Raw genomic sequence first — 26,377 nt, forward strand, 5'->3', positions numbered from 1 at the left:
GTGTCTACCCATTTCACAAGCTCCATCTATAGTCAGGATGGCATTCTGTGGTAGATACCAGCGAAATGGCCCCTCTTCTCGCCATACATGATGAAATCGTGAATGACCTGATGACCAACCCCATTCTCCCTTCTATTCCGCCATTATTTTTTGTGCAACACAGTCAGTAATAAGGCTGTCTACCAACAGATCCAACACGTTAGTTCGTTGATATTTGTAGTCAGATTCCATGCTATACGAAGTAAAATGCTTGCTGATTCAAAATGATATACATATACACTAGCACAGAGCTAGGCTCATCAACATGCAGATCACAACACCTCATCTCAACGCCTAAACATCATCTGAACATCCTCCTTCCTCCATTCAATCTCCAATCCACCCTCATAAACACGGTCAATCACAACTCTCATCCTATCCCATGCATGCGCATAGCGAGTCGCACACTCTTCACACACACGTCCAATCAACCCACGACTCAGACTGCTCGTGCTGGCTCCCAGTCCGCCTTCGTCCGCATCACTGAAATGCTTCTCGATCCTCTTCTTCAGAGTCTCCACCCCCTTACGCACCTCCTTCATATCATACACACCGAGAATCTTCTTCGCACTGCTGCGTGAATGGCTGGGCTTGCTAGCAATACTGGCATAGTCGCCGCTCGAGATGTTTTTCATCATCGCCTCGGTACTCTCTAGGAAATCGAGCCACTTGCCTAGTGGTCGACGTATCACCGCATCCGTATATTGACCAAGATGGCTGACCTGGTCCTGGCCGGCTCGCTCAACCCACTCATCGAGCACACCATTGTTATGCGTTTTGACCTCCTCGACAAAGTAATTCATATTCTCAATCAACAAGATATGATAGTTCAGAGCCTCTTTATCCTCGGGGTCTCCGCTCGTTGGCGCATTTGCACTCGTAGGCCCACTGGCGCCCGCGGGATTGTCCTTCGCAATGAAATTGAGAGACTCCCACATTGCTTTGAGGAGACGCGTGTAGGCATCGTTCACAGTGAACCGGACATCAAGCGAGTCAAGGGTGAACTCTTGCGGTATCATATCTTCCACGGCCGCCGTAAACTCGGGGAAGACACGCATGAATGAAATGAGACCCTTTCGTTTTTTGACTTTGACCTTGGTTTCTTCGATAGCCTTGACCTGCTGTTCGACGAAGGCGTGGAACTTGCCTGTGAGACGTTCATGGAGGATCCTGACGGTTCTAGTGATGAATTCTTGGTTAGTCTCTTCGTACTTGGCCAAGCACTGCTCGAGAGAGACCAGCACTCCGACACCTTGGATCTCGTCCATCTTCAAAACCCAAGTGATCAGGTTTTGCAGATCCATTTCCCAGAACGAATAAATACCACCAACAGTGTTCTGGACGATCTTGGCCATGTTGCGGTCTGGGTCGTAAGACTGCTTCGCCTGCAAATTCGGCACTTTACGCTGGTCAGGAGATCGAGACTGTACAATCTCTGCAAAATCAGTGTTTGACTGGGAGTCCAGATGGAAGAAGTGGACAATGAAATTCTGCTCTTCGGAGATGGCTGTAGCCTGCTGTTCAAGCACAGTATCGAATATTGTCCACGCTTCAGGTCTGCCATCTCGCCTCTCCCCTCCTATCGACTGGCGCAGGGCACTGGTCTTGACGGTCCTGCCGCGCTTGACCGTCAACTTTCGAGCAGCTGTGGATGTGAGTGACTCCTCGGCTTTCTCTTTCTCCTGATGGGTGAACAGGATTTCTTGTTCTTCCCCTGTTGGCTTCCGTGCAGTCTTCTTGAGGCTCATCGAATAATCGCGAAATTGTGACTGATATATGCTCTTCACATTTATCTCATAGCTACTGATCAACGTCTGCCATTCGTATTGGTTGACTTCTCGGACAAACAGCATCATGGTATTGTACATCCACAGGTCTTGTCTCGAGGCACCATATGCTCGGAGGTTGAGGTTTGTAGATGTACCTGAAGAAATACTGGCTGTTGCATTCTCCTCGCTTGTTCGCTGTTCGGCCATTTGGAACATCGCCTTCATATGTTGATTGAGTCGGTTCAAGAAAACTGTGCTCTCCTCTTTATATTCGTCTTTTTTCTGTTGGACCGCACGCATTTGCCCAATCTCGGCGTCTGCAAATTGGCCCACGCCAACGCGACCAGTCGAGGCATCAGCTTGTCGGAGTTTGTTCTGCCGGATTTCTGGATCGATCGTCAACATTGCTCGGTACAGCAAGGCCAAAGAACCTTCGATAGCCTGTAGACCATCGTAACTGTCAATCGGCGCGGCTCTTAATGCCCTCAGATCCCCAGATGATATAGTCAAGTTCTTTAGGAGGCTCTCCAACTCAGATTGTAGTAACTTCTGGTTGGCTGTCTGCACCTGTAAACCTTGACCCTGAGCCTCGATATATTCAATATCGTCGTGTAGAGTGTCGAGCTCGTGTGCGTATAATGTGAGGAGGCCATCCAGCTCTTCACATTCTGCAATGGCCTTTTCGAATGCTTTCGCCAACTCTTGTACTTTAGTTTCCTGTTGTTCAACATGTCCAAGCCAGCCACTTGCCTGAGCGCGGCCGATCTCTCTTCGAATACTCGTTTCAAAATCTTCCACTTTCTCTTCGTCAGCAAGCTTGCCTTCCCATCCAAACTCTGTCAGGAGCTCGTTAAAGTCTGCACCACGACCGTCCATGATACGTGGATCCACGCCCAAGGTTGAGCAGTATTTTTCCACCTCGGCTTCCAACTTCAGTCTACGCCTTCTTTGTGGTGAGCGTGATCGTGCTTTATCTGGAGACTCCCCGCGTGCCTGTTTTTCGGGGGTCTCGGTCACGGGAATAGGCTTCTGTACCGGCGTTTGAGGCCTTGCAACACTATCGGAGGTTGCTGTCCGCTCAATCTGAACTTTAGGGATCGCATCGTTGGGTTTGACCACGGGCAGTTCCTTTTCAACACTAGGAGTAGTCAAGTCGGGGGTGCCTGTTCTGGCGCTATCACCACTCATGCCTCGTTGTAAAGGCGCTGGAACAACAGAAGTGATACCGTCAGGCTCGTTTGACTGCTTCTCTTTCTCTTGTAGGGCCTTCAGACGAGCGCCAGCACCACCTTGACGAGGCTGGAACGCCTGTGCGGCAAGAGCAGCCCTTCGAAATTGATTGGCTATGTCTTTACCAGATTTCTTTTTGATCATAGGTCCTAGTCCAGGGCGATGCTCCTCTTCAACTTTGGGAGGTGGCGGTACAGTCTCAGCGGGTTCAGCTGTCACTCTTTCGTTTGTGATCTGACTAGGAGGCGCATCCTGGCTGCTAGGCTCATGCGTGGCATTGCTAAGGAGTGCTGGTTTAGGCTCATCTGGCTGGGATTCTTTCTGAGGTTGTCTCGCTGCAAAGTAGTCTGGAGCACGCTTTTGCGACTCCTCTTCTTTCAAATTTGTTGGCGTACCCATGGGGGTGACAAAAGTGTCGCCATCCTGGCTTGGGGGACCCAATTGATCTGCGACAGGCTCGGGAGGTGGTGCCACCGGCCTCTTCCTCTCAGGTAACGGTTCAACAAATGCTGGTACGTCAGGTCTCGATTCGGATGGAGCCCTGCGGTCTGCGGGTGCGATGCTCGGCCTTGGGCTACCAATGCCGCTGTTGCCTCCAGCGTTGCGGAAAGAATCTTGACTGGCTTTAGGTCCCAGTCTCTTACCGGCAAAGTCCAAGCCCGCAGGCATAATTGCTGCACCTACGCCGTTTGTCCTCAACGGCTGTGGCTCAAGACCAGGCTCGTTCCTCGACAAAGAAGTCTTGGAGGTTTTAGGACTGAGGGAGGGCCGCGGCGGTGTTGATTGCATATTGTTTGTTAACGAAGGTGCGCGTCCATCATCCCGTCGGTACTGAGCACTAGGGGGCTGGTTTCTGGGAAGATCCTGCACCGGCGTACTTCGCTCCTGCCTCGAAGGGGCACGATTGTCAAACTGGGGAGGTGGTACGGGCCCATCTCTAGCCATCTGGGGTTGATCCTGCCTCGAGTAAGCCCGCTCCTGCTCTTGCGACACAATTCTGTTGCCATCTCTACTTGGTGGGGGGTGATGGGCAGTGTACGGCGACTGCGGTCGGTTCGCATTCAGTGCAGCTACAGAAGGTGGTTGCGCAGGAGGTGTCGATCGGTCGGATGGAGCAGCGGGAGAGAAAGTGCCTGCACCTCTGGGCGGAGGAGCACTTTGAGGAGCCGGATTGCCTATCAATTGAGCCGCGTCTTGTGGTGAGAATCCGATGAGATCTGGCACCTTCCCCCCTGTGTATTTTCGATATATCTTGATCAAACTGGCAATGAAGAAGTCCTTCTCTTTTGGCGTCGGTGCCGACCAGAAATAAGGCTTCCCTAAGGTGATTGTGAAACCAGTATTGGAAGCCCATTGCTTCTCCATTTGCTGCTGCGGCGTGGCCGGCACCAACGATGAGTATGATAAGATGGCATTCAGCTCGTCCAGGTTCCACGTTTTACCAATAGAAAAGGTGCCATTAGGATTCTCTCGAGCCTTATGGACCCTGACCTTCCCCGACCTTCGCACCGCGACGAGAATCACTCTGTTCTTCTTGTTGGCTGCAGGAGATTCGGGCGGCGGCGGAGACGAAGGATAGGAAGCGTCCTCTAGTATTCTAACGTGGGTAATGTATGATTCCACCTGCATGCCATCCTGGTCCCTCTTGTTGAAGCAGCTTTCAACAATACGTCTCTTCTCATCCTCGAAACGCGCGGCGCGGGATTGATTGGTCTCAAGAGGCTCTGGTTGTTTGACTCCGGACGCACTGCCTAGAGAGCCATTCCGAGCGCCGTTTGAGAGCGACGGCGGAGGCTGCTGTTGCTGCCGATGCCCTGACTGATACTGTAACTGATTCATGGCGGATGGTCGGGTTCGAGGGCATCATCTTCTGATGGCTAGGTGCGCAGAGAGGATAATCGTAGCATCTCGGTGTGGAACTGAAGTTTCGTCAAAAGGGCAGAAGCAAGCATACACTCCTGTGCTGCTGTCGCTCTCGTACAGTATGAATATGAGGTAGATCGCACGGAACAGTTATCTTATGTTTGCATTTGGGAAATTCACCAGGTCGATGCGTACGAAGTGTACGGAATACGGGGTTCAGAGTTACGGCTGGGAGAATCATCGATGTGACAGGTGATTGGACAGAGCCGGTTGGTTGTGGACCTACGATGCCGTTTCAGAGATTTGCCGCCTAAATACGCATGCCTGATGCCCGGGACAGCCGCTAAGCTCCCACTAATCCTCAACTCCAGCCACCAGCCGCGCCTATCGAGGTCTACACATCCCCTAAATAGTACGGAAAAGAGGTGTGTTGTACTCCGTACTGAGTATCTTAGGTATCTGAAGGTAGATGGACTCCGTACCCTTTCAACACTTTTGCAGCCTCTACTCGACTGCATTGTCTCTATCCAATCCCCTACAAGTGGCACAGTCCGCTGAATTGAAGCCCAAACTTTGGAGCTCAGCTCTCCCTGCAGGCATATATGCCTCGCACAATGATATGTCGCAAAACTCCAGCCAAAAGATCCTCCTCCAACCCTGAGGGCGATCATGCCTGGTCCCCTATTACCAATCCAAGACGCCTGGCTCAATAATTTGATACAAACACTATCATTGATCATGAAGAAGAAGAAACTTTTTGATCCTCTGTTCGGTTTCAGCCCAAGAACCTTCAAGTGACGCCCAAGGGACCTTTTTGGTTTCACTTCACAAAGAGCCGCTCGGAGTTCTCAACCATCCACATGACCGCCTCATTCTTCATCTTCGTATCACTCAGCTCGCGATTGAGGCTTTCTGGTCGCATGATGGTGGGCGCGAAAACGACAGCGACGTTCATCGGTGTCATGAGATTTTCTTTCTCTTGCAACACCACTCTGGCAAGGTGTTGAATGAGGTATTCCAACACATCGTAATGCACTTGGGGAAGATCTTCCAGTGCGCGCTGCATCCCTTCGAGTCTGACATCCTTTTCTGCAATACTGGTCGTATCAAGCAGTTTGTCATAGACATCGTAAGTAATCAAGGGTGTGGGCAGCCGTCGGAAGTATTGCTTCAGTCCCGAAGTCACAGCATGAATGTCGAGGTCCGGATCGGACAGATCGAAGTCTTTTGTAGGGTTCTCGAACCATTCCTTGACTTGTTGCACTTGTGAATTTGCACCGGATTTGCGATAAATGCCTTCAACATCCATGCCTATCCTTGTCAATTCATGGCCAGTGTGACATGCAGAAATGACTTACCTCTCGACTCAACCTCTTCGATACACCGCTTCACAATCATTGGAATTTCGGTTTTTTCGAATTCAGCCCGCTGCTCAAGGTCCGAGCCGAATAATTCTATACAGTGTTAGCATTGTCGGACTTTGATAACGAATATAGGTGACATACGTGTAGCAGCGTCAACAAGTAAAGAGGGCGTGCTGGTGTTGGCCTGTGAAGCATAAAGCCCATTCGGTTTGGTTGTGGTCTTCTGATTGCCAAAGAAGCCAAAGCCACCCTGCTTGACGGGTTCTGGGTTCGCCTTTGGCAGGCTGGAGTATTCTTGACCAAGAGGCTGTGCACCGTAAGCTCCAGTCTCGGCGAACTGCAAATCTCGACTGTAACTCTGTTGTGTCGAAGAGAAAGCACCCTTCAGACCCTTAGTTACCCCCTTGGCAACTTTTTGTCCTTTCCTCCAATCGAACTTTTTCGGTTGTCCTTTTCGGATGTTCACCATCTGTGGACCTTGTAGAACCGTCACCGGCTCTGCTTCCCCAGCTTGTAGAGTGGTGGCTGATTCAATGTTGGTCAAATCGGTTGACGCATTACGCATGGTCTCCCGAGAGTCAAAGGACAAATTCGACTTCTCCTTGTGATGCGAATAGATACCGAGGCCATTCATGGCCGGCTTGGTCGCCTCGGCCTGGGCACCCGAGTTCGCTTTATAGAGACCTTGGATTTGGTGAACCAGTTGATTGTTGAGTTCTGCCAACTGTGCATTCTTGGATGACAACTGTTCGAATTCCATAAAACTCTTATCCTTCATCTGCGTCAAATTGGCGATTTCGTCGACCAGGTCATTGCGCTTCTGTATCGATTCTTCAATCTGAGGGGCAAAAGAATCTTTCAACTTCTCCAGAGATTCCGCAAAGTCACGAAGGACTGCGTTGCTCAATTTGGACAGGTCGAACGGCTCGCCACTACGTTTCGCGACTGCTAGATGTTCGGTCAGAACTTCAAGTTCACGAACCACAATCTCTTTTTGCGAATCGAGGACAACAATCGTCGACCTCTTCTCCTTTAACTCGGAGTTGACTTGTCTGATATTGGCAGTTGAATCAAGTTGAGCTTCGAGTTCAGCTATGCGCTTCTCTCGCTCAATCTTCTTTTGTCTCTCTCGGCGGAGCTCATTCTTGAACCAAGCAAGCTCGTCCCGATTTTCAGGAGAGGCAGACGTAGGGCTACTGATCTCTTGGCCAATACCTGAAGGACCGACTGGAGGGGATCTTGGCCATCTGTCGCGGGACAGGCGTCCGGTCTTGTCGCTATAACTACGACCGTGGCGGACTGAATTCGACACTCTCTTGAGGAAGGACTCATGTGCGTTTTGCTCTTCATTACCCATGATGCGAGCCATATCCTCGTCCATAGAGAATTCAACGCCGGTAGAATATCTTGGAAGACCAGGTGATTTCTGTCCTTCTAAGTTTCGTTGATGCTCGGAGTGTAATGTGCTGAAAGACTCGTTGCGTGATCGTGAATGATCTGAAGGTGGCAGAGGAGGAGCTCGAGGATCCACGAAGGATTCATTGCCCAATCTACCAGCACTTGGAAGATCTGGTTGGTTGGTCGAATCGTCTGCAGTGTCAAAGATGCTCTTGGAGCTAGGAGACCCGATTGGGCCAGAGATAACCTTTCCCCCGTTGGCCCTGGCGAGCTCAGCAGGCTGCATCAAAGATTTCGAGCCAGGAGATGCTCCATTGACTGTTGCACTAAGGCTCGAAGGTATGTTCGCTGCAGAGTTCAGCTCTTTCCTAGGTATTGTCTGCGTACGCTTCGCGCTGTCGAGAGAATCGCCTCGCTTTGGCAAAGTTTGTAGAAGCGACGTTGTAGGTAATTGCGCGTGCTTGGGTGATTCGTCTGTCATGGCTGGACTCGAGTCATCGGACACATTCGGAGTCGCGAAACCCGCGTCGGAGGGTGAGTTTACGTCTGCAGTAGCAGGAGTTCTAGACAACGTAAATTGTTCGATAGGATCTGTAGGCAAGTCGGCTCGAGGAGTGGACGCTTCCGACCGCGAGTTAGGCGTCGAGCTGGCGACTTTCTTTCGTGGCGCATCCTGGAGTTTGAATCTCTCGGTGGACGCAGATTCATTGGTGCGAGCAGTTTGCTGCGACAGACGAGGAGACTCTTGAGATTGTCGAGGTCTCTCCGCCACAATGTGGGATGAAGTACGCTGCGAGCCTGATCTGCTCACATCTCCGCCTGACCGACCCTTCTCAGTGACCTCACGTGAAGGCCGGCGCCCTTTCTCTTGGTAGGCGATATGCGGGCTGGATGTATTCGACTTTGCAACGTTGGATTGAGCTGTGGGAGCTGGCCGACTCGAAAAGTAGTCTTTAGGCTTTTCTTCGACGACACGAGGCGTGACCTGGTTTGCCATGGCAGGAGATTGATTCGCAGCTGGAGGCGTGGGATCGAAGGCGAGCGGAATCAAGAATTCCTCACCTCCTCCACCCCCGGAGAGATCTGACCGCTGGGACATCATAGAATGTCTGTTGTTGCGGAATGTGGTCGAGGGAAGAGTGAGCATATCTACCAATGTGATCAGTCAAGATGTCCACCAAATAGACTGCGCAACATACCTCGTGGAGAAGTCTGGTCACCTGTGGATGGTCGCGAATCAACGTCCCTCTGTAGCTCACTCATCGTCTTTGCTACAGACGGAATATCACCAGGAGCTTCGACGTAGCCTTCAAGATACGGAGATGACTCGTCAGCCACATACGCCGTCTTTCTGGCTTCTGGAGGAGGAATCGCGGGGAGCGACTTGTCCAAGTGTGCATTGTTTGAAGGTTTAGATCGGTGTGCTGCGCCCTTGGCCGACTTCTTGCGCCTTCTTGCCATCAAGGCCTCGTGGCAATCCATGCAAAAGATCCCCTGTGATGTGCGCGCATATCTCAGGTTTTCAATCTTTCTCTTGCAATTTCGGCATTTGAAGCAGTTGGCACAAAAGGCTTGATCTCCGGTCAAGATGGCCAAATCCTCGATCTTGTTGCCGCAACTGCTGCAGCTATAGGTACAATTGTTGCAGATCAGAGATCCGTCCCCGAGGAGTAGGAGGTTCGCATCGGAGTCGAGCAGGGTGTTACAGGTATTGCAACGAAAGCAATCGATATGCCATCTATTGCCAGCTAGTCATCTGTCAGCACAATGATATTGAACTCTGGATTAGGGGTCACCATACCAAGTTCGAATGCCTTGCCTTCTTCAAGAATCTGCCCAAGGTGTCAGCCTTCCCTAATTGCTGGTGTGCATCGAGTCTTACCAATCCACAGCCTTTACATGGAAACGGAATGTCATCTGTATCCAGAGGAGACTCTGGAAATAACATTGGAGACTCCAATGCTGTAGCCATTTTGTCCTCTTTCCACAATCTGTACTGCACAGTGTACCGGCACTGTCGAGAACATGTGGTTGATTATGTCTCAAACCCTAATGAACCTCATGTGAGACAAGACAATGTAGTGCATTAACAATCTTTTCCTAGGCGCGGCAGAAAGTGCACAAGGGTCCCAAATATGTCCAGTCGACGACTAAGCAACAATTAAGCGGTGTGAGGACTCTCTTTGAAAGACTCAGTCTCTGTACTGTCCGGCAGTCGAGACGCAAGTTCGGACAATGTGGTTGAGAGGTGGTTGTCGGAAGCCCGAATGGCCCAAAATAGAAAGCTCGTGGCAGGAATGGTTCGCTAAAGGACGTCGATGGCAAGATGAGATTGTGAAGCAAATGAATTATGGTGTTGTCAGAATAAAGATCGTAGGAGATCAGCTCATGTGCTCGTATGGGATATGGGATATATGGGATGGGTTTCCAAAGGTAGGAGATAGAGTTCGTGCAGACAGTTGATGGCTGAGCAACCGCGTCAAGTCAGGTTGTGGACGACAGCCGCCAGGGAAGAATCCGTATACGGCGACTAGGCTGTCGGTTTCGACTTTATTCTCTGGGCGGCGGCGATGGCGCATACAATAGAGCGAAGGACAAGTTGTTGTTGGGTGCTGGCCAGGGAGATTTGATTGATGATGGTCCTCTGGTGTGCTAGGAGAATCTCGTCGTCGTCCTCACAGGAGGAGAGTCGGCACTAACATGAGGACGGTATAGTTTCTTCAGGTCACTGACGATTGGGGAGGACGTGTTCATCAGACGAGAATCCAGGGTCCATTCAGTGGTCAGCCATGGAGGCTCCATTGGACAAGCCTCCAAGTCCGAAGGGATACGGCGCAGGTACTTTAGCCTACGAACTCGCACTCGGTCTGGGGCTAGTGGACTTGGAGACCGCCAGGCGCACCAGGCTTACCCTTTGGCACCCCTAGCTAAAGGGACTAGATGTACGAGCTGGGGCAGCCTCTAAGCCAGAGCAACCCGCTAGGCTTGACTTACTCAACTAAATTTATAACACTGCGGGTGAGCAAGAAAGGGCGGTGTCTAGGTGGTTTTCTAGGTGACTTAGCCCATCAGCCTAGTCTCCTGAGGTACTTTTAGTAGGCTACGCTGTTCCCTACCTCGACCAGTGACCATGATGAATACACCCCCTCCCCCTTATTTCTTGGTGTGGCTCTTTGCGTCAAGACTGCTTGTCCTCTCACTCGGAGCATCTCATCTCATCTCAAAAAGAACCCCAAGTTGGCGATAGCGCTCAAGGGCCTCGCCAGGTCGCTCATGTTTCGACTCCCTATTGTGTGCAGCGCCTCCGTTCTCCAGAGTTCGCCATCTGGCCCTGGCTCCGTTTTCGTCTCCGTGATGTGACAGGCCTTGTCTCGTGGCCGGCGACTTCACTTTGCCTGTCACAACATACACGACCACGTCAGCTTCGATCTTCCCGAATGCGAGAAAGAGATTATATTGCTAGAGCATCAATGCCACCTGACAGTCTGTCGTGCCCCGTGTCACTGCTGGTTACACTCCCAGCCGACCCCCACGTGGTCGTGCGAGCGCTCCTAAGATGAGGCAGATTAACCCAGGCCGCTTGCAGGATCTACCGTTTCACTTGGCCCATCGATCAGCACACTTAGCACTGCACACACGATTCGGGCCAGTTATGCCTGGAATCCGTCGCCCTTGCTCCGATGTCACCCATGCCCTTCTTGACCTCCATGGAACCACCTGAAACAGACCGACCTGTAATCCGTACATACGACGCGCATCGCTTACAACGAATCACTGGTCCTGTATACACGGCGAGGCACAAGAAAGAATCACTTTGCGTTTTGAATGAATCGATCGAGTTTTACAACTCTATCTCGGAGCCTGGACTCCTTTCTAATGTGACTTTAAACCTCGAGTCCGAATCCTTCCTCTAATCAATAACCCGTGCCCAAAAACTAATAATCCAACACTGGCAGTAATAATTCTTCTCGTAAGACGACTGATACTAGTGATACTGGATCTCTTTCATAATCATAATGGTAATAATACAGAGACTTTTTCATTCGTCGACAGCTGTCCCCAAGACTTCCCAGTTGTGCGATGATCCTCCCGGAGCTGCAGTTGAAGCAGCAACACCCATATTAAGATTTGGCGAACCAATTTGTTGTCCATGCATTCCATGCCTTAAAGTAGTTCCGAGTGTCTTCCAATCGGCTGATGTCTGTGAGGTTGGGTCATAAGTCGAGGGCTCCTCTTCCATGTAATCGTAGTCTTCTTCTGGCATGACGGCGCGCGATGTGCTGCCAAAGCTGCCGGAAAGCGTGCCAGAAGCACCGGCAACGTAGTAATGAATAAGGTTCTTGTCGGATTCCTTGCTGAAGTAGTTATAGAATCTTCTCTCAGGCTTGATGATATGATGCAAAGCGCTGCAGAAGTCAATGATGTTTCGTCTCATCAGGGACGCGTAGGTTGAGAGCAGACGTTCTGCGTAGGATGCCAAACGATCCTCCTGAATGGTATAGAGTGTCTGACCAAGTGCAGTGACTCTGTCTAGAAGAAAGACGAGAACATTTAGGCCAAAAGCCAAAACAAGTGGTAGTCGGGATGAGAATTGAGGTTTATCAGGACCAAAATCAGATGCAACACTCCTCAGGCTGTTCAGGAGTTGCGTGACATTGGAGTCAGGAGTGTTGATTGGGTCACTGGCATTGATGATAGCTTCGACAGATTGCAACGTGTCCAACACTGCGTCGATCGCCGGGAGAGGATGTGGAGTGCTGTTACAGAGGTTGAGAGCAGTCATGTCAATTGCTGCCAGCGCTGAGGCCCAGCCGGAACCATGATTACTTCTCGCCACAATAAGCGCGCACAAAGTCATCCCTGGATGCGGTTCCGGATACTGAGGATACTGATTGAAGAGGTCCACAAGGATAATAACCATAGTGTGTCTGTTGTAGGCTGGATGATTGAGATTTCCGATACGCTTTTCTCGTGGTTCGGCGATTTCATCTATGGAAGTCAGGTTAGAAATTAGAAGTTCAAACAATTCATTGAACTGTGATTGACGAGTGATCAAAACACTTGGGTGGCTTTCAATCAGCTTTCTAAGTCTGCGATAGCCCAATGCGTCCAACGTTCCGTGACGGAGAAATTCCATGGCAGTGGCTAGTGACTTTTTAGCAGATGCAATACTATTGCGTCGGACGGGAGAGCGTTTCGGGGATCGACTCGGTGATTGGTGTGACGATCGGGTTGGAGATTTGTGACCTTGTTTTGATATGATATTGGTGTTCTCCTTCCCGTCAGGAATGTATTCGATGGGATTGGTCCTGTCACTGGGATGTTCGGGAGGCGGCATCTGCATTTCAGGTGCGAATATCTGGACGGGGCGCAGAGGCAGGGTTGAGGCAAAGGGCCCTTGTTCTGTGGGCACGTTCTCCTTGAGAATGTCTTTGTAAGCAGCAGGGGCTGACATGTATTTCTCTTCGACTACGTGTGGGACTGAACGTTCATCCCGTTTTGCGGATTCGAGGTTGGCAGGAGTAGGTGACTCTTTATCTTCGGCGATAACTGGTGTCTGACGACCGTTTCGCTTTCCATTTGTCCCATGTGTGGATGTGGTGAGTTCCTTTGCTTCAGCTCGAATGGTGTCGTGACGACTGACAGTCTTACGGTGATGACTGGCAGTTGAAGAGACGGAATCTTTGTTGGTGTGTGAGATAGGGGTTTGCCTGCCAGACGATTTCTCGGTCGAGGTCTTGTCAGTAGTCTTCTTGCCAGGTTCGCCACGAGAACCAGGGCGTTGAGAGGTATGTGAGGTATGTGACACAGGCGCGATGGGTGTAGCAACAATACGTCCTCTTCTGACTGGTGCAGACAACAGTGGCCGTGCATCGCCATGTGCAGTCTGAGGACTGGCAGACTTGGTATCTTTTGCGGTTTCGAACTTAGAGTCCTTAGACGACTTTTGAGAGTTTGGACGAGAGCCGTGGCGGGAGTTTGCGACCGTCTCTGGATGATGAGCAATTTCCTGAGTATGCTTGTCTTTCGTATGCTCATGGGCAGCTTTCAGTGCGGACTGCTTTTCGTCAGGTGTGGGATTTATACCCTCCATCGAGCCAAAGGCTAAATCATCTTGCTTGACCGATGCTGGTGTGTAACCACGATGTTGCATGCGTTGCTTCGATTGTGCCTTAATCTGAGCAAGAGCTGAGTCAGGCCTAGGAACCCTAACGGGTTTGGCTGGTTTGTCTGGGTTGTGAGCATCGTCGCGGAGCGCAGCTTGAGCATGAGAGTTCAGTCCGCCCATAATCATGCGGGCTCCCTGGGCATCGTACTTGGCGAATTCCCAGTAAACTGCACGAGAATTCTCTCTAACCTTGACTTGTCCATCGGTGAGGCCTTGGAAAATAGCCTTCTGAGCAGCATGGCCATCCCTTTCTGCGTCCATTTGTGTCCGATAATTGCTCAAAAGGATACGCAACCATTCTGGTGCAAAGGTACGGGGAGGAATTCGCTTGTCTCTGAAGGCGGCAGTGATGTGGTAGAAGAGACGTGAGCTGTAACCAGCATGCTTGCAGAGGGTAGAGATCGCATCGTTGGCATTCTTCTGATTCACGCTTTTGGTAGAACCGCAGTGAGCAATGAGGGCTGGCAGGAGGATGTCGAGCTGAGGCTGAAGCTGATGGTCAAGGTTGCGTGCAATTTGAGAAACGGTACGGCAGGCTTGAGAAGATAAGGTGGTACGTTCGGATGAGACTGCTTCGACGATCGATGGTAATATGGCCTTGACTCTTTCGACGAAGTCTTTGGGGAGGGGAACATTTTCCCTACGGTTTTCGAAGATGTCGCACAGTTGAGAGAGAAGATCCTGACGCCTCTTCCAGGTTTCTTCAGTCTCAGGAAGCGTGAATTCGTACTGCAAAAGGTTGAGGACATCAACATAAGTTTTGCCGAGCATCTTGGCTCTGGCAGCGACGAAGGAGAAGTACAGAGACCTTCCAGCTGTCGCGATCGATTTGTCAAATTTCTTAGCTGAAGCGCGAGTATTGTCAGCAACCTATGCTGACTGGTCTTTGAGCAAAAAGCCCATTTTTCTGAGAGATCCCATGTTGACCGAGTGCCAACGCGAGATCCCACGGTTGAACGACGCGCTCTGAAATAAAAACTGTTGGAGACGGATACAACAGACAAAGAATAGCAATGCAGCAATGGAATTTTGCAGTGCAGATATGAGTGTTTTGGGTGCAGTGTGGATAAAGCTCGCTTGTTGATGCAGAGGCACGTTGTGTGAGATGGGATCGGGGGTGAAAGACGCAGAAGTTGGGATGGGCCTCATATTTGTAGGATTGGGAAACGTACCGGATCAGGTCAACTGAGTTCGACTACTGCGCCTTCGCGACGATATCGTGACACTTCTGCAAGGATGCGCGTGTACATTGAGGCGATGGTTGTGGGCGTGTGATGGAAGATACAGACTCTGGTAGGCGAGAGAGGGCTGTTTGTTTTGAGAACCGACCATCTTCTTGGCAGTGACGTTCTTTGGCGCCCAATCACACAATGTTTACTGTGGGCAATAACACCGGCTCACCTGCTTAATCAGGTTTTGACTCTGCGCGTGATCAATGACAAGGCTGCAAGGACGCCAAAAATACGACGAGGCTCCGATCATCTCGTATTATGTGCCCCTGGTTTTCATCGTTGATGGACTATTCTTTCTGTGCAGCTTGTGCACAATCAAGTTTCCAGTATTGACTATCCCAGTTGTGAAAGTTCTCGAAGATTGCTAGCGAGATGCCTGCACCGATTCCCCATCTGCATCATAAACCAACACTTCGACTCCATCTGGACGACATCAGCCATCCGGCCAGCCAAGTCGCGTCTTCTGCCCTTGACAGTGGGCTTTTTCTCACACGTGCGATCGAGCATGTTCTTGAACACTTATATGTTGCCCATGGGTCGGGTCTGATCCCCAAGGTCAGATCTGTTACAGTAGTTCTTCGGGGCATGGGTGGTGTTGCCTACACCACCGGGCTGCAGCTGGATGATCTCCATAAAGAAATCCATCTGTCTCTTGACTACGTGAACGGAGTGCTTTCCAGGAATTTTGCAGGGGTAAGGCATGAAATAGCCGGTGTTATTACACACGAAATGGTGCATTGTAAGAGCTTTCCCATTTTGCTGATCATCCCATCAAACCCATTCTTGATGGTTCAAGCCCGGAAACACGAATTTCAATATCCTGACACCAAGTAGGTTTCCAGAACAATTGCCACGGCACCGCTCCCGGAGGCTTGATTGAAGGTATCGCGGACTTTGTCAGATTAAAGGCAGGTCTTGCGCCTCCACATTGGAACAAATCACCTGAGAACCGAGGACAGAAGTGGGATGAAGGCTACCAGAAAACAGCTTGGTTCTTGGAATGGTTGGAGGATGAACATGGCCAAGGAACCGTGAGCAGAATGAACGAAACTATGGGCAACGAGAAATACGATGAGAAGAAGTTCTGGCTTAATCTCTTTGGACATTCAATTGATAGCCTGTGGACGAAGTATAAGAAGACGTGGAGTGTCAGTGACGAGCATACGGCTCCTCGCATGTCACGAGAGCCGAGCACGGAATCGCAATTAGAAATAATCAACTTGGATGAGAAGGAGAAATTGGAAGCGAGTGAAGACAGCAAAGCCAGAGAGTCTGGTCCCTAAGCCTCAGCATCAATCGAGAACACGTCTAGTTGACTTATATATACAAGACGATCTGGTCGCAGATAGCCTTGGAAGGGAATCACCTCTGGCGACATGGGCGAAGAATCGTCTCGAGGATTGATGAAATCAATGCAATGCAACAGGTGCGATCCCGCAAATACGACAGCAACTGCTTCTGAACCAATCAGCACGTAATTCATGACATATATTGACGTAAAGAAGTGAGGGAGTGGGAAGTCAGTAAAAAATTAGAGTGTTGTTGCGTTGTTTTGTTCTTCAGTGAACAAGTTCTCGGTGTTAAAAATGGATCATCACACCATCGAAGAGGAGAAAAGAGAGAATTCATGCTTACCTAAAAAAACAGCAAATGGATGTGCTCGCTCGTCACGACTGGTACCTGTGAGTACGAAAAGTGGGTTTCTGCATTGCATGTCATTGCATCTATGTCGTATGACTATCATAGGGTATGTCCATGCCATGGAGTGTCCTGTACTACTAGACAAAGCGCAATTCTCAAGCCATCTAGTCGAAGAGACCACCGAAGCCTGGGAGTAGCGTTAGCAATAATTAAAGCAAAGATATGAGCTGAATTCAACTTACCTTCATCTTCGCTTTCCTCCTTCTCCTCTTCCTTCTCTTCTTCCTTGGCAGCAGCTGGAGCAGCACCGCCTGAGGAAGCCGCAGCGGCTGCTGGTGCAGCTGAAGCGTACTTGTCAGGGTTGGCAATGCGGTCCTTGAGCTCCTCAATGGCCTCCCAGCTGTAGTCCACCTCAAGAGCAACAGATATGAGGTTCTTGTAGCCGTTGACCAAGCTATGAATGACGGATGGAAGAGTTGGGTAGTTGGCAGCAAGAGAGATGGTGGTGATGGTTGCGATCGCGGACGACAGCACCTTGAGCAACTGAGCCTCCTCGACATCCAAGACCTCTGGGGCGAAGGTCTGACCCTCCTCGTAGACTTGTTGCACCTTCATGCCGTAGGTGAAAGGAGAGATGTTCAACATGTTGAGAAGCGTAGCTTCTGATGCACCAACTTTTGCGCCAGCTTCGACCAACTTGAGATCGGTGGTGATTTCGATGGTACCACGAGCAATTTTGGTAGGGACACCGAGGGCCTGGAAGAAAGAGGTCTTGCCGGGTTCCATACCAGTGTTTCCAGCAGGTACGTAGACGTCGCCAGGAGCCACAGCACCAGCACGGGCAGGGGCGGCAACACGGTTCGAAAGGATTTTGTCACGAGTGGCCTTCAAGTCACCGTTGGTGAAAATAAACCCGACATTTCCTACCACAGTCAGCATTTTGCACCATATGTTCCTGACCCAACTAACCCTTGACGTGAGGCAAAAGACGCTCGTACTCTGGGTTCTCGCCGATGAAACCCTTGAGCGCACGTCGCACCATGGTGTTCTTGCCCATCAAAACCACAGCTTCACCTCGGAGGGATTGACGGATTTCGTGCATCTGCTGAGATGAGACATTGTCGACGCTGACCTATGCTTTGCGTCAGTATAAATCGAAATCTCTAGGATTGCGGAAGACTGACAATGAAGATGGACTTGTACTCGTCGAGCAAGGCCTTGAGCTTGTCGAAGTAGACAGCTTTAGTTCCAGTTTTGCCCCCCATGACTTCTTAGGGTTGAAGTTAGGATATTTAAGGGCAAATTAATGCGCAGTTGATTTTTGAAGTGTTTGTTGAGGTATGCGATGAACTTCTCGGACTGCGCTGCGGACCTTGAAATCATGAAATTTCGTGTGTGATAGCTAGCCTTGGCGTGAAAGGATGATTACATAAGAGCCTGTTGCACTAGGCCAAATCTCGTTCCCATCTAGCATTTTCAAATTGAATTAGGTAAGCATGATTGGAGATGGGATTCGTGTTGGAGGAGGCCGTTGGAGACATGGAGGTTTGGTACGGGGTGCAATCGTGTATGGAGGTCATCTGAAGTAATGTATTTTCTCACAGCCACCTGCGCTCGTTGAATGGGGAAAGGGCCGTTGAGTTGCAATGCACGCGTCGTTGCCGTAGTCTCAACGTGCGTCTATCTTCCGGAATCTTTGACTATAAAAGGTGGTAGCAAAGTGATCGGGGAAGCACGCCGTTGTTCGCTTCTCACAAAGAGGTGCTCATCATGGCGCATAGAATTCTCATTACAGGGGCGTCGGGCTACCTCGGTGGCACTCTTCTGGCTCGCTTGGAAAGTGCCGGCCTGCCACCATATGAGAAGCTGTACGCCCTCGTTCGGACAGCTGGCCAGGCCAATGCTGTGAAGCAGTACGGAGCGGAATCTACTACCTTCGACACAAAAGATGAGGTGGCTACGAAGGAATTCATTGTCGCGAACAAAATCACCATCGTATTCTTCTTGATAGATGCGATGCGCTCGGAGTCACAGGTCAATTTCATCAAAGCACTAGCTGAGGTGAAGAAAGCCACTGGTCGAGATGTTCATTTCCTACATGTGAGATGTCCAGACTACCCTGCTGGCATAGATTCTGACTTCTTTCTGAAGACAAGCGGAGCGAAGATATTTTCGAGCCATGCTGGAGCTCCAACTGATCGACCACTTTATGATGATGAACTCGGGCTCTATGACATTCAGAGGGCTCAAAAATCGGCCATCCCTCTGATGAACTCGGTGAGCTTCGCATTATCAAGACTACATTACAGAGCGTGTCCGTTGACGTTTCTCCAGGCAATTGCAACCAACAACACTGTGATAGAGCAGGCAGAAAGCCACGGAGTCCGCGCTTATATCTTCGTTCCATGCATTGTCTGTACGTAATCTGCGCTGCGCATGTCGGTGATGTCGGACTAAGTCATATTTTTTCTGCAGATGGCAAAGGAGAAGGGTTTGGAAATCCCATCTCGATTCAAACCGTCGCCATCGTCAAGGCTGCCAAAGCAGTCGGGTGGGTTTGCAGCGTGGACTCTGGCAGACCAGTGAGTTGAGACCCGACCGTAAACACCGGGGATTGCCATTGCTCCCGAGTTCCTCTACTGACTGATGTATGTAGACATGGCCGGTCTGCCACGTTCTTGACAACGCACATCTTTACCTAGAGCTCCTCCGGCAGATATTATCGGACAAGAATCCCGGTAGCGGCAAGAATGGGTATTACCTGGCATCTCCTGGTAGTGTTGCGTGGCAAGATTTGTATGCCGGAATGGCGGCCGCCTTGGCCAAGAGAGGTATCATCTCGGACGCCACGGTACAGAGAGCGTCAGACGAGACGATGGCGGATATGGGTGCAGCTCTGGGCTGCCCCAAGGAGATTGTACCTCTGCAGCTGGGAGGATTATGCACATTCACTGCTCGGAATGGTGAGAAGATTGGATGGAGACCAGAATTCCCGTCAACACATATACTCGATACGGCTGACGAGGAGGTTGCGCTGATTTTGGATAACCTCGATAGATAATCATTTGTAGTGATAGAAGGACGAACCCGAAAAATGTGCCTGTTAATAGCCGATAAGTCTCGTAAATGGCGACAATTGTCGTAAGACACACCTATAGACTGAAATGCACAAATGAGAACCTGCCGCCTGTCATAAAGGTCGAGGCTGATGCGTCGCTTCTGTCCTTGTCCGTGGAAAGATTGCGGCGAATCTGTTCATTCGCGCGATGATCATTCCGTCTTGTGGAGTAGTTGATAAGGCGTCCACCAGCCTTGTGGATTGAGGAGATTGCGGATAGAGAGTCCAGTTAGCCGGAACCACCAAACTGCAGTGGGTTTCTAAAAGAATGGTAGTAGATGGTTCACGATGTTTGTCACAATCGTTATGGGAGATCTGGGCGAGAGTCAGATACGGAGTGCCGCGAGTAGGCATCGCTAAACGCTTGCGCGCTGCGGGCCCCTGGCCGACCCAGTGACGCCCAACTCAATGATAACAACATTGTCCGCGCCAGAACCCCGGTAAGTCTCCAGCGCACCACTAGCCATGCATGGTTATCGCCGCATTACACTGTATGCTCATGATTCATGTGCGTGCTCTCCTGTCGTTGTATCACTCGCACTAAGGTCAGGTCTCTATGGTTGGTTGCCGGTTGATTTGCACCTTCGTAGCCTCACGTGCAAGATGAAGACACTTCCCGCAGGAATCTATACTGCTGTCCCTACCTTTTTCCTCGACAACGAAGACATCGACGTTGAGACTTTCCGGAGACATCTTCAATGTAAGCCGGTCCAGCAGAGACGAGATCAGCGGAGTACCTGAGTCGTGACACGTTGATCACCATCGTATAGAACCCAGAGGTTGTGTTTGCTAATTGGACTCTAGATGTCTCGACGGCGGGTAGTATTCCAGTCATTTCAGGCACCATGGGCGAGGCATGTCATCTTGTAGGCACATCCTTGCCTCCGAGTGCAGCAACCAATTAACATGACGACCACTCCCAGTCTGCAAGCGAACGCACCCATCTCGTCAAGATAACTCGCGAAGTCCTTGACATGTCACCGGCAACCAAGGGTATCCCAGTCATAACGGGTGTAGGGTCGAGCTCAACACGAGAATCCATCGAGCTGGCGAAATCCGCCGCTCTGGCTGGTGCTGACTTCGTGATGCTCATTCCACCAGGCTACTATGCTGGTGCACTAAAAGCAGACAACATGTTTGCTGTGAAGCAGTACATCATAGATGTGAGCGAAGCATCTCCTATTCCACTGTAAGTATTTCAAAGCACTCCCGTCAACCTCGGCTAAGCACTGCAAGGATTGTATACAATTTCCCTGCAGTATCATCCGGCATTGATATGGATTCCGATTTTGTGATCGACATGGTCAAAAAGGCACCCAACGTCTGTGGCATGAAATTCACGTAAGCTTCCGTGTGCTCCAGATCTCACCTGATCTCACTGACGGTCAACCGTTTTTGTCTGCCAGCTGCGCCAACGTTGGCAAAATAGGAAGAATCACATCAACTTTGCGGGATCCCGGATTCCAGGCCTTGTACCCCAGACGGTACCATCAGACGACCCAAGACGGCGCAAAGACAGACGGACAGACAATCCCCTATTTTAGTGCAATTGATGGCTTTATCGATATCCTTCTGCCGAGCATGGCTGTGCATTCTTCGGGTGCGATCACAGCCATTTCTAACTTTGTACCGGTAAGTAGCCCTTGCACCGATTTGATCAGTGGCTCATATTTTGGGTATAGAAATCATGCGTCAAGCTATGGCAGCTGTGTGAAAGGGCTCATCTATCCCCTGAAGCATACGCTGATGCACAGCGCTTGCAGGAGTTGATCAGTAATGCTGATGGTGGCGTTCAACGAGTCGGTGTGTCCGGCATGAAATTGATATTGCATAAGCAATTTGGATACGGAGGACGTCCGAGAAGACCTCTACTTCCCATGAGGGATGAATTGGTGGATGCTTTACTGAAGGATGATTGGGTGCAAAAGCTGCTTCGGTACGAGGCTAGTATGTAGGTTGCTAGTCTGGAATTGATATCGTTGATGCCATTCAGAGGAGTCTGCCGATTGATAACATGAATGAACATACAATAAATAGATGAAGAGTAGGATAACTCGCCGCTGTCCTTGAAGCCAAGATGCAATATACACGTGATGACGTAACGCGTCGCTTTATCGCTTCCGGCGCACTTCTACCCGCTTTCCCTCCTTGGTTCTTTTCTCCAAGCATACATCCTATCCTTGAGAACCGACCTACACGAGTGAGGCTTTTGCCAGTCTGAAACCATGCGACCTAGTGTAGAGTCAACTTGACATGGACGACTTGAGAAGACATGAGCCAGATCCCAGAGCATGAACGACGGCCACAATCAGAATGATGGAGATGCTGGCAGGCCATATCGGTCTCGCAAAAACAGGCCGTGCGATGCATGCCGCCGCAGAAAGGTACTCTGTGACCAGCCTAATGGTGCCCCTTGCATCCGCTGTAGTCGTCTGAGCCAAAAATGCACCTTCGACGAAGGACCGAGGAAAAGATTGCGGTCGCCTGGTGGGCAGCGAGAGCCGGCCAACGATCAAGAAAGGTACGAATGCTAATGGTATAGCACATCATGTTGCGGTATGCTTATGAGTGAGTATAGGCAATGGCCCGATGAGGCATCCTTTACTTTCAGCCCGGGTGCGTTTAGCAGGCCAATGCCTGACTTCGCTTCATTTGAAAATGGCCTCAGCTCCCCTTTCACTTACATATTTGAGGAAGCCGCTCATCTGGATCACACAATATCAGCGGAAAGGTTTCCAACAGATATCAGACCAGACCAGACTTCCAGGGATATATCTGATGTTTTGGCCGCCTTGGATGAGGACCAAAGAAGCCAGATCCAAGCTTTGGCAACATTACAGGATCACCAGGACGATTCTGAACGCCCGCAAAGTCTGCACACAGGAGAGCAAGTTGACCTCGACCATCAAACATCGCTAGAGTCAATTCCAGATGCCTTCAGCTTCTACATTGGTCCCACGGGAACCTCAGATATATATCTGCTCCGTCGACAGACGTTCCTCAATAGCAGCTTGTCCGCAAACGTCGCTAGTGGGATCAAATTCCAATTGACCGAAAAGCCAGACCGCCGTTCGAACCTTTCTGATCAAAACCCTTGCATTGGGGAATTCGAGGGCTTAGGACCTCTACCACCAACTATCTTCGGTGTTACCGACAACAGCTTGGTGGCTAACGCGGAACCTCGAGAAAGCCCAGAGGTCATTAAGCAAGCGTGGTCCGAATTTTGGGCTTTGATCGAGCCTGATGTGGCTTTGAGGCTTGTCCGCCTGTATCTTCGGTTTATCGAGCCCCAGTTCCCAATCTTGTTTCTTGACCAGATCCCTAACAATCAAGAATCTTTGGGTTCGATGAACTTGGCATTACTTGCGGGTATGTGTGCAATTGCGCTGCCTTTTGCACTGTATGACGAGGCCCTCTACCGGTTACAACCCAGGCCACCCTCAAGTCAACAGCTGTATCGAATTTGTTGGTTGGCTCTATGGCACGATTTTCATGCTCCAACTTTAGTCACCATCCAGAGCTGTCTCATATTCCAACATCGCCTACCCACCAACCCGGTCTTATCGGACACTGCTTTCAAGTGGACCTTGATGGCTTCAGCAGTTGCCGCCGCTCATACGGTAGGATTGCATCGAGACCCTACCGAGTGGCATTTGATTCCGCTCAACGAGTGTAAACTACGCCGAAGACTTTGGTGGGCATTAGTCGCAATGGAAAAATGGCATGCACTCGCTAGAGGTATGCCTAGCCATATTAGAGATGACGAGAGCGATGTACAACCGTTACAAATACAAGACTTGTCAGGGAATTCCGACGCGACAGAGGACGGCTTGCATTTTTTCTGCCTGGTCACTTTGACGAGTCTTCTCTCCGAGATTCAAAATACTTTTTACACTGTTCGCGCTATCAAAACAACGGCTAATGACTTGCACACCAGCCTTGATCTAGGCAGGTCCATTCGCATACGGCTGCAAGAGTGGAAAGATGGTCTGCCAGATTTTCTGAAATTTAGGCGACGGGATCTCGAATTGGCTTCGCGTCAAGGACCTCCGTCAGAGCAGATCGCGAGACGACTTGATTCGACTGGTTCGCTCCATCTGTCATATATCACAGCACATATGACCCTGTTCCGGGCTCTTCTTCGGCCACTTGATCTTTGGACGAATATCGCAAAGCATGACACTGCAAAGGCTCGGACAATGTATGATATTGCTTTAGCTGTTGTGCGAGGAGCCCTGCTCTGTGTCAGAGAACTTGTTGAGTTCATGGAGGATCTGACTAATTCTCACTGGAATGCTTTCTGGCATAGCTGTAAGTCAGGATTTGCATGGCACGTCAATTGACAAACGTATGCTGATCATAGTGCTCAGGGAGCCGACCAAATTTTGCAATGGCTGGAACATTCATGGTACATCTACTTCAAATCACTTCTCCAGATATGGACCTGGCTTATCCGTCTGTTTCAAATCAAGCAGAACCAAGACCCGAGAGTCTCTATTTTATTGAAGAGCACAAAGAACTCCAAACTCTCATTCAGCGATGGCGATGGGCCAATCGCAGTTGTACAAACAATGCAGCCGGCGCAAGGGGTTTGACAAATCTTGGTCTCTTCAAGGTCGAAACACTCTTAAGTTCACTTGGTATCAGCTTGCTCGCGGTTGAGTCAGATTGAGGGTTGCGGAGTGAGAATTAAACAAAATCATTATTGACTTTAGTGGGACTTTTTTGTCTAGCAGAGATTGAGCATTACTCTTGCCTCATCCTTTTGGCATTCACCATCGTCCTCTTCGATTTTGCTCGGGATCGGAACATTCGCTAACGGAGTCAATCTGAAGGCGTGGCGGCGATCACCTGCAGCATAATCCAGCGTTTGAGAATGTTGAGTAATGCGCTGATCCCAAACCACAACAGTTCCGGGCTCATATCTCACCCTGCAAGAGAAGTCTTGACCACGATTGATATGGTCGAAAAGAAATTTAAGCATATAATCTATACCATGAGAATTAGCTTTTCGATCTTCAGCACAATTTCATCCCACACTTACCAGATTCTTCTTCGTCCCATCCGACGATACTTTGGGTATACGATGAATTGACGAAAAGCCCCTTCTGTTTGGTAACGGGATGGACAGTGACGACAGGGTGGATATTGCGAGTGATAGGTCGCCTCAAGACAGAGTTATTTCCGTTGTCGCGTATTTCTCGCAGTATCGGGTTTGCAGTCGTATGCACAGCGTTGAGACCTTCCAGGCGCTTTCGGAATGAAGGAGAGAGTCGCTCGAATGCTCTGCCCATCTGCAGGCGAGTTCAGTTAGTGATACAGAGAAATGATTGACTGCAGATCGTTGTCTGACTTACGTTGGAAATAATCGTATCTCCTCCGCTGCCATCTGGCGACTCCAACATGCAGAAAAATGTCAGACCAGGAGGTTGACGCTCTGGAGACTGATCGACGTGGAACTGAATTGGGCTCTTCCTCGCCCATGATTTCCGAATCCGTAGATCGTCTTTGGAATCGTAGACGATCACGAATTCCACAGGTCCATCCTGAGGGTGTGGCATCCATCCGTGCTTGTGCAGGGGGCCGAAGTGCGAAGCAATCTTGGCTTGCTCCTTGAAGCCGGCGTCCGTATAGGTCTGGTCACGGAATACCACGCACCCTCGTTGAGCCGTCAGTAGTGCCAGCTCATCCAGGCCCTCGGTCGTCAGCTCGGTCTAGAGGAAAGAGAACAGTCAGCCTGCGTGGTCGGGGTTATGGCATCAACATCAACCCAGCTAGTCTACTTACCAATTGGACACCCAGTAGCTCGGTGCCGCAGTGCGGACTGAGCTCGGTGATACTGGTCGCATTCTGCAACAGATTTGGCATTTTCGGGTCGGCACGGTGACCGGGGTCGTCATGCTCAAAGGGACCGACCTCTTCCACCTTTTCCAGAGGGTCATAGTGTGCTATCAAACAAGAATGTCAACACAATACTGGTGAGGCCTTGAGTTGAACTTACGAAGGTATTTTGGATAAAGTGGCTCCTTGGACTGGGCCTTGAGTTCTCCCAGAGGGGCAATCATTGTGAAGGATTTGAGCGGGAATAGAATATCACGAGGCTGATTGGAAAACCTTGATACTGATTTCAACCAGGGAAGTGCTTTCCGGAAGGATATCGTCCTGATTTATTGTCGTGGAAGGACTCGATGGACGTCCTTGATTACTGTGCAGTTCGAAGACGGCGATTTATCCAACCGCTCTACGCCCAAGCGTGCGCGCTGCAACGTATGATTTGGGTCCTCGCGCCCTGGATACTACTGGGTCTTCACGACTACTTTGACCACACGCCGATCGACGAAGACAGGCACGGCAAACGTACGCTCAGATCATCGTTGCGCGTGAAGCCTTTGAAAGGGCGCCGCTCTTATCGCGCGGACCGCCAGCCAGTTCACGGACTCGATGACCTCTAGACTATGCTTTATGTACAGCTTGCCCGCGCTCTTGATTGAGTTGCGCGCTCGTTGGCCGCGCCGAAGCCCAAAATCCGCCTTCTGGAATCTCTGCTCTCAGAT

The 26,377-nt window shown here is 50.3% G+C and overlaps 8 protein-coding genes across 8 annotated transcripts; 3 read left to right on the top strand and 5 right to left on the bottom strand.

Moving 5' to 3' along the window:
• Nucleotides 1–227: 227 nt before the first annotated feature.
• PV06_06729 (uncharacterized protein) lies at nt 228–5,077 on the bottom strand. The gene has a single exon (XM_016407882.1). It carries the CDS (start codon nt 4,875–4,877, stop codon nt 327–329), a length of 4,551 nt encoding a protein of 1,516 aa, XP_016261362.1. The 5' UTR covers nt 4,878–5,077; the 3' UTR covers nt 228–326.
• Nucleotides 5,078–5,348: 271 nt separating this feature from the next.
• On the bottom strand, nt 5,349–10,329 carry PV06_06730 (uncharacterized protein). The gene is made up of 6 exons (XM_016407883.1): nt 9,546–10,329; nt 9,465–9,495; nt 8,863–9,411; nt 6,407–8,812; nt 6,260–6,355; nt 5,349–6,212 (listed from the first exon to the last, which is right to left on the bottom strand). Exons 1-6 carry the CDS (start codon nt 9,633–9,635, stop codon nt 5,722–5,724), a joined length of 3,663 nt encoding a protein of 1,220 aa, XP_016261363.1. The 5' UTR covers nt 9,636–10,329; the 3' UTR covers nt 5,349–5,721.
• Nucleotides 10,330–11,491: 1,162 nt separating this feature from the next.
• PV06_06731 (uncharacterized protein) lies at nt 11,492–15,100 on the bottom strand. The gene is made up of 2 exons (XM_016407884.1): nt 15,005–15,100; nt 11,492–14,677 (listed from the first exon to the last, which is right to left on the bottom strand). The coding sequence occupies exon 2, from the start codon at nt 14,601–14,603 to the stop codon at nt 11,703–11,705; it is 2,901 nt and encodes a 966-aa protein (XP_016261364.1). The 5' UTR covers nt 14,604–14,677; nt 15,005–15,100; the 3' UTR covers nt 11,492–11,702.
• Nucleotides 15,101–15,297: 197 nt separating this feature from the next.
• Nucleotides 15,298–16,531, top strand: PV06_06732 (uncharacterized protein). Its single transcript, XM_016407885.1, has 2 exons — nt 15,298–15,803; nt 15,899–16,531. The coding sequence occupies exons 1-2, from the start codon at nt 15,437–15,439 to the stop codon at nt 16,345–16,347; spliced, it is 816 nt and encodes a 271-aa protein (XP_016261365.1). The 5' UTR covers nt 15,298–15,436; the 3' UTR covers nt 16,348–16,531.
• Nucleotides 16,311–18,063, bottom strand: PV06_06733 (60S acidic ribosomal protein P0). Its single transcript, XM_016407886.1, has 5 exons — nt 17,890–18,063; nt 17,675–17,837; nt 16,948–17,628; nt 16,700–16,892; nt 16,311–16,522 (listed from the first exon to the last, which is right to left on the bottom strand). Exons 1-4 carry the CDS (start codon nt 17,968–17,970, stop codon nt 16,870–16,872), a joined length of 948 nt encoding a protein of 315 aa, XP_016261366.1. The 5' UTR covers nt 17,971–18,063; the 3' UTR covers nt 16,311–16,522; nt 16,700–16,869.
• A 412-nt stretch (nt 18,064–18,475) lies between these two features.
• On the top strand, nt 18,476–19,766 carry PV06_06734 (uncharacterized protein; the record flags this gene model as incomplete). The annotated part of the gene is made up of 5 exons (XM_016407887.1): nt 18,476–18,805; nt 18,857–18,982; nt 19,040–19,121; nt 19,181–19,287; nt 19,362–19,766. The coding sequence occupies 5 exons, from the start codon at nt 18,476–18,478 to the stop codon at nt 19,764–19,766; spliced, it is 1,050 nt and encodes a 349-aa protein (XP_016261367.1).
• A 2,235-nt stretch (nt 19,767–22,001) lies between these two features.
• On the top strand, nt 22,002–25,242 carry PV06_06735 (uncharacterized protein). The gene is made up of 3 exons (XM_016407888.1): nt 22,002–22,344; nt 22,402–24,134; nt 24,194–25,242. Exons 1-3 carry the CDS (start codon nt 22,115–22,117, stop codon nt 24,493–24,495), a joined length of 2,265 nt encoding a protein of 754 aa, XP_016261368.1. The 5' UTR covers nt 22,002–22,114; the 3' UTR covers nt 24,496–25,242.
• PV06_06736 (uncharacterized protein) lies at nt 24,553–25,888 on the bottom strand (the record flags this gene model as incomplete). Its single annotated transcript, XM_016407889.1, has 5 exons — nt 24,553–24,812; nt 24,868–25,117; nt 25,181–25,537; nt 25,611–25,771; nt 25,825–25,888. The coding sequence occupies 5 exons, from the start codon at nt 25,886–25,888 to the stop codon at nt 24,553–24,555; spliced, it is 1,092 nt and encodes a 363-aa protein (XP_016261369.1).
• Between the last annotated feature and the right edge of the window lie 489 nt (nt 25,889–26,377).

This window comes from Exophiala oligosperma (genome assembly GCF_000835515.1).
Source record: "Exophiala oligosperma strain CBS 72588 unplaced genomic scaffold supercont1.6, whole genome shotgun sequence".
NCBI lineage: Eukaryota > Fungi > Ascomycota > Eurotiomycetes > Chaetothyriales > Herpotrichiellaceae > Exophiala > Exophiala oligosperma.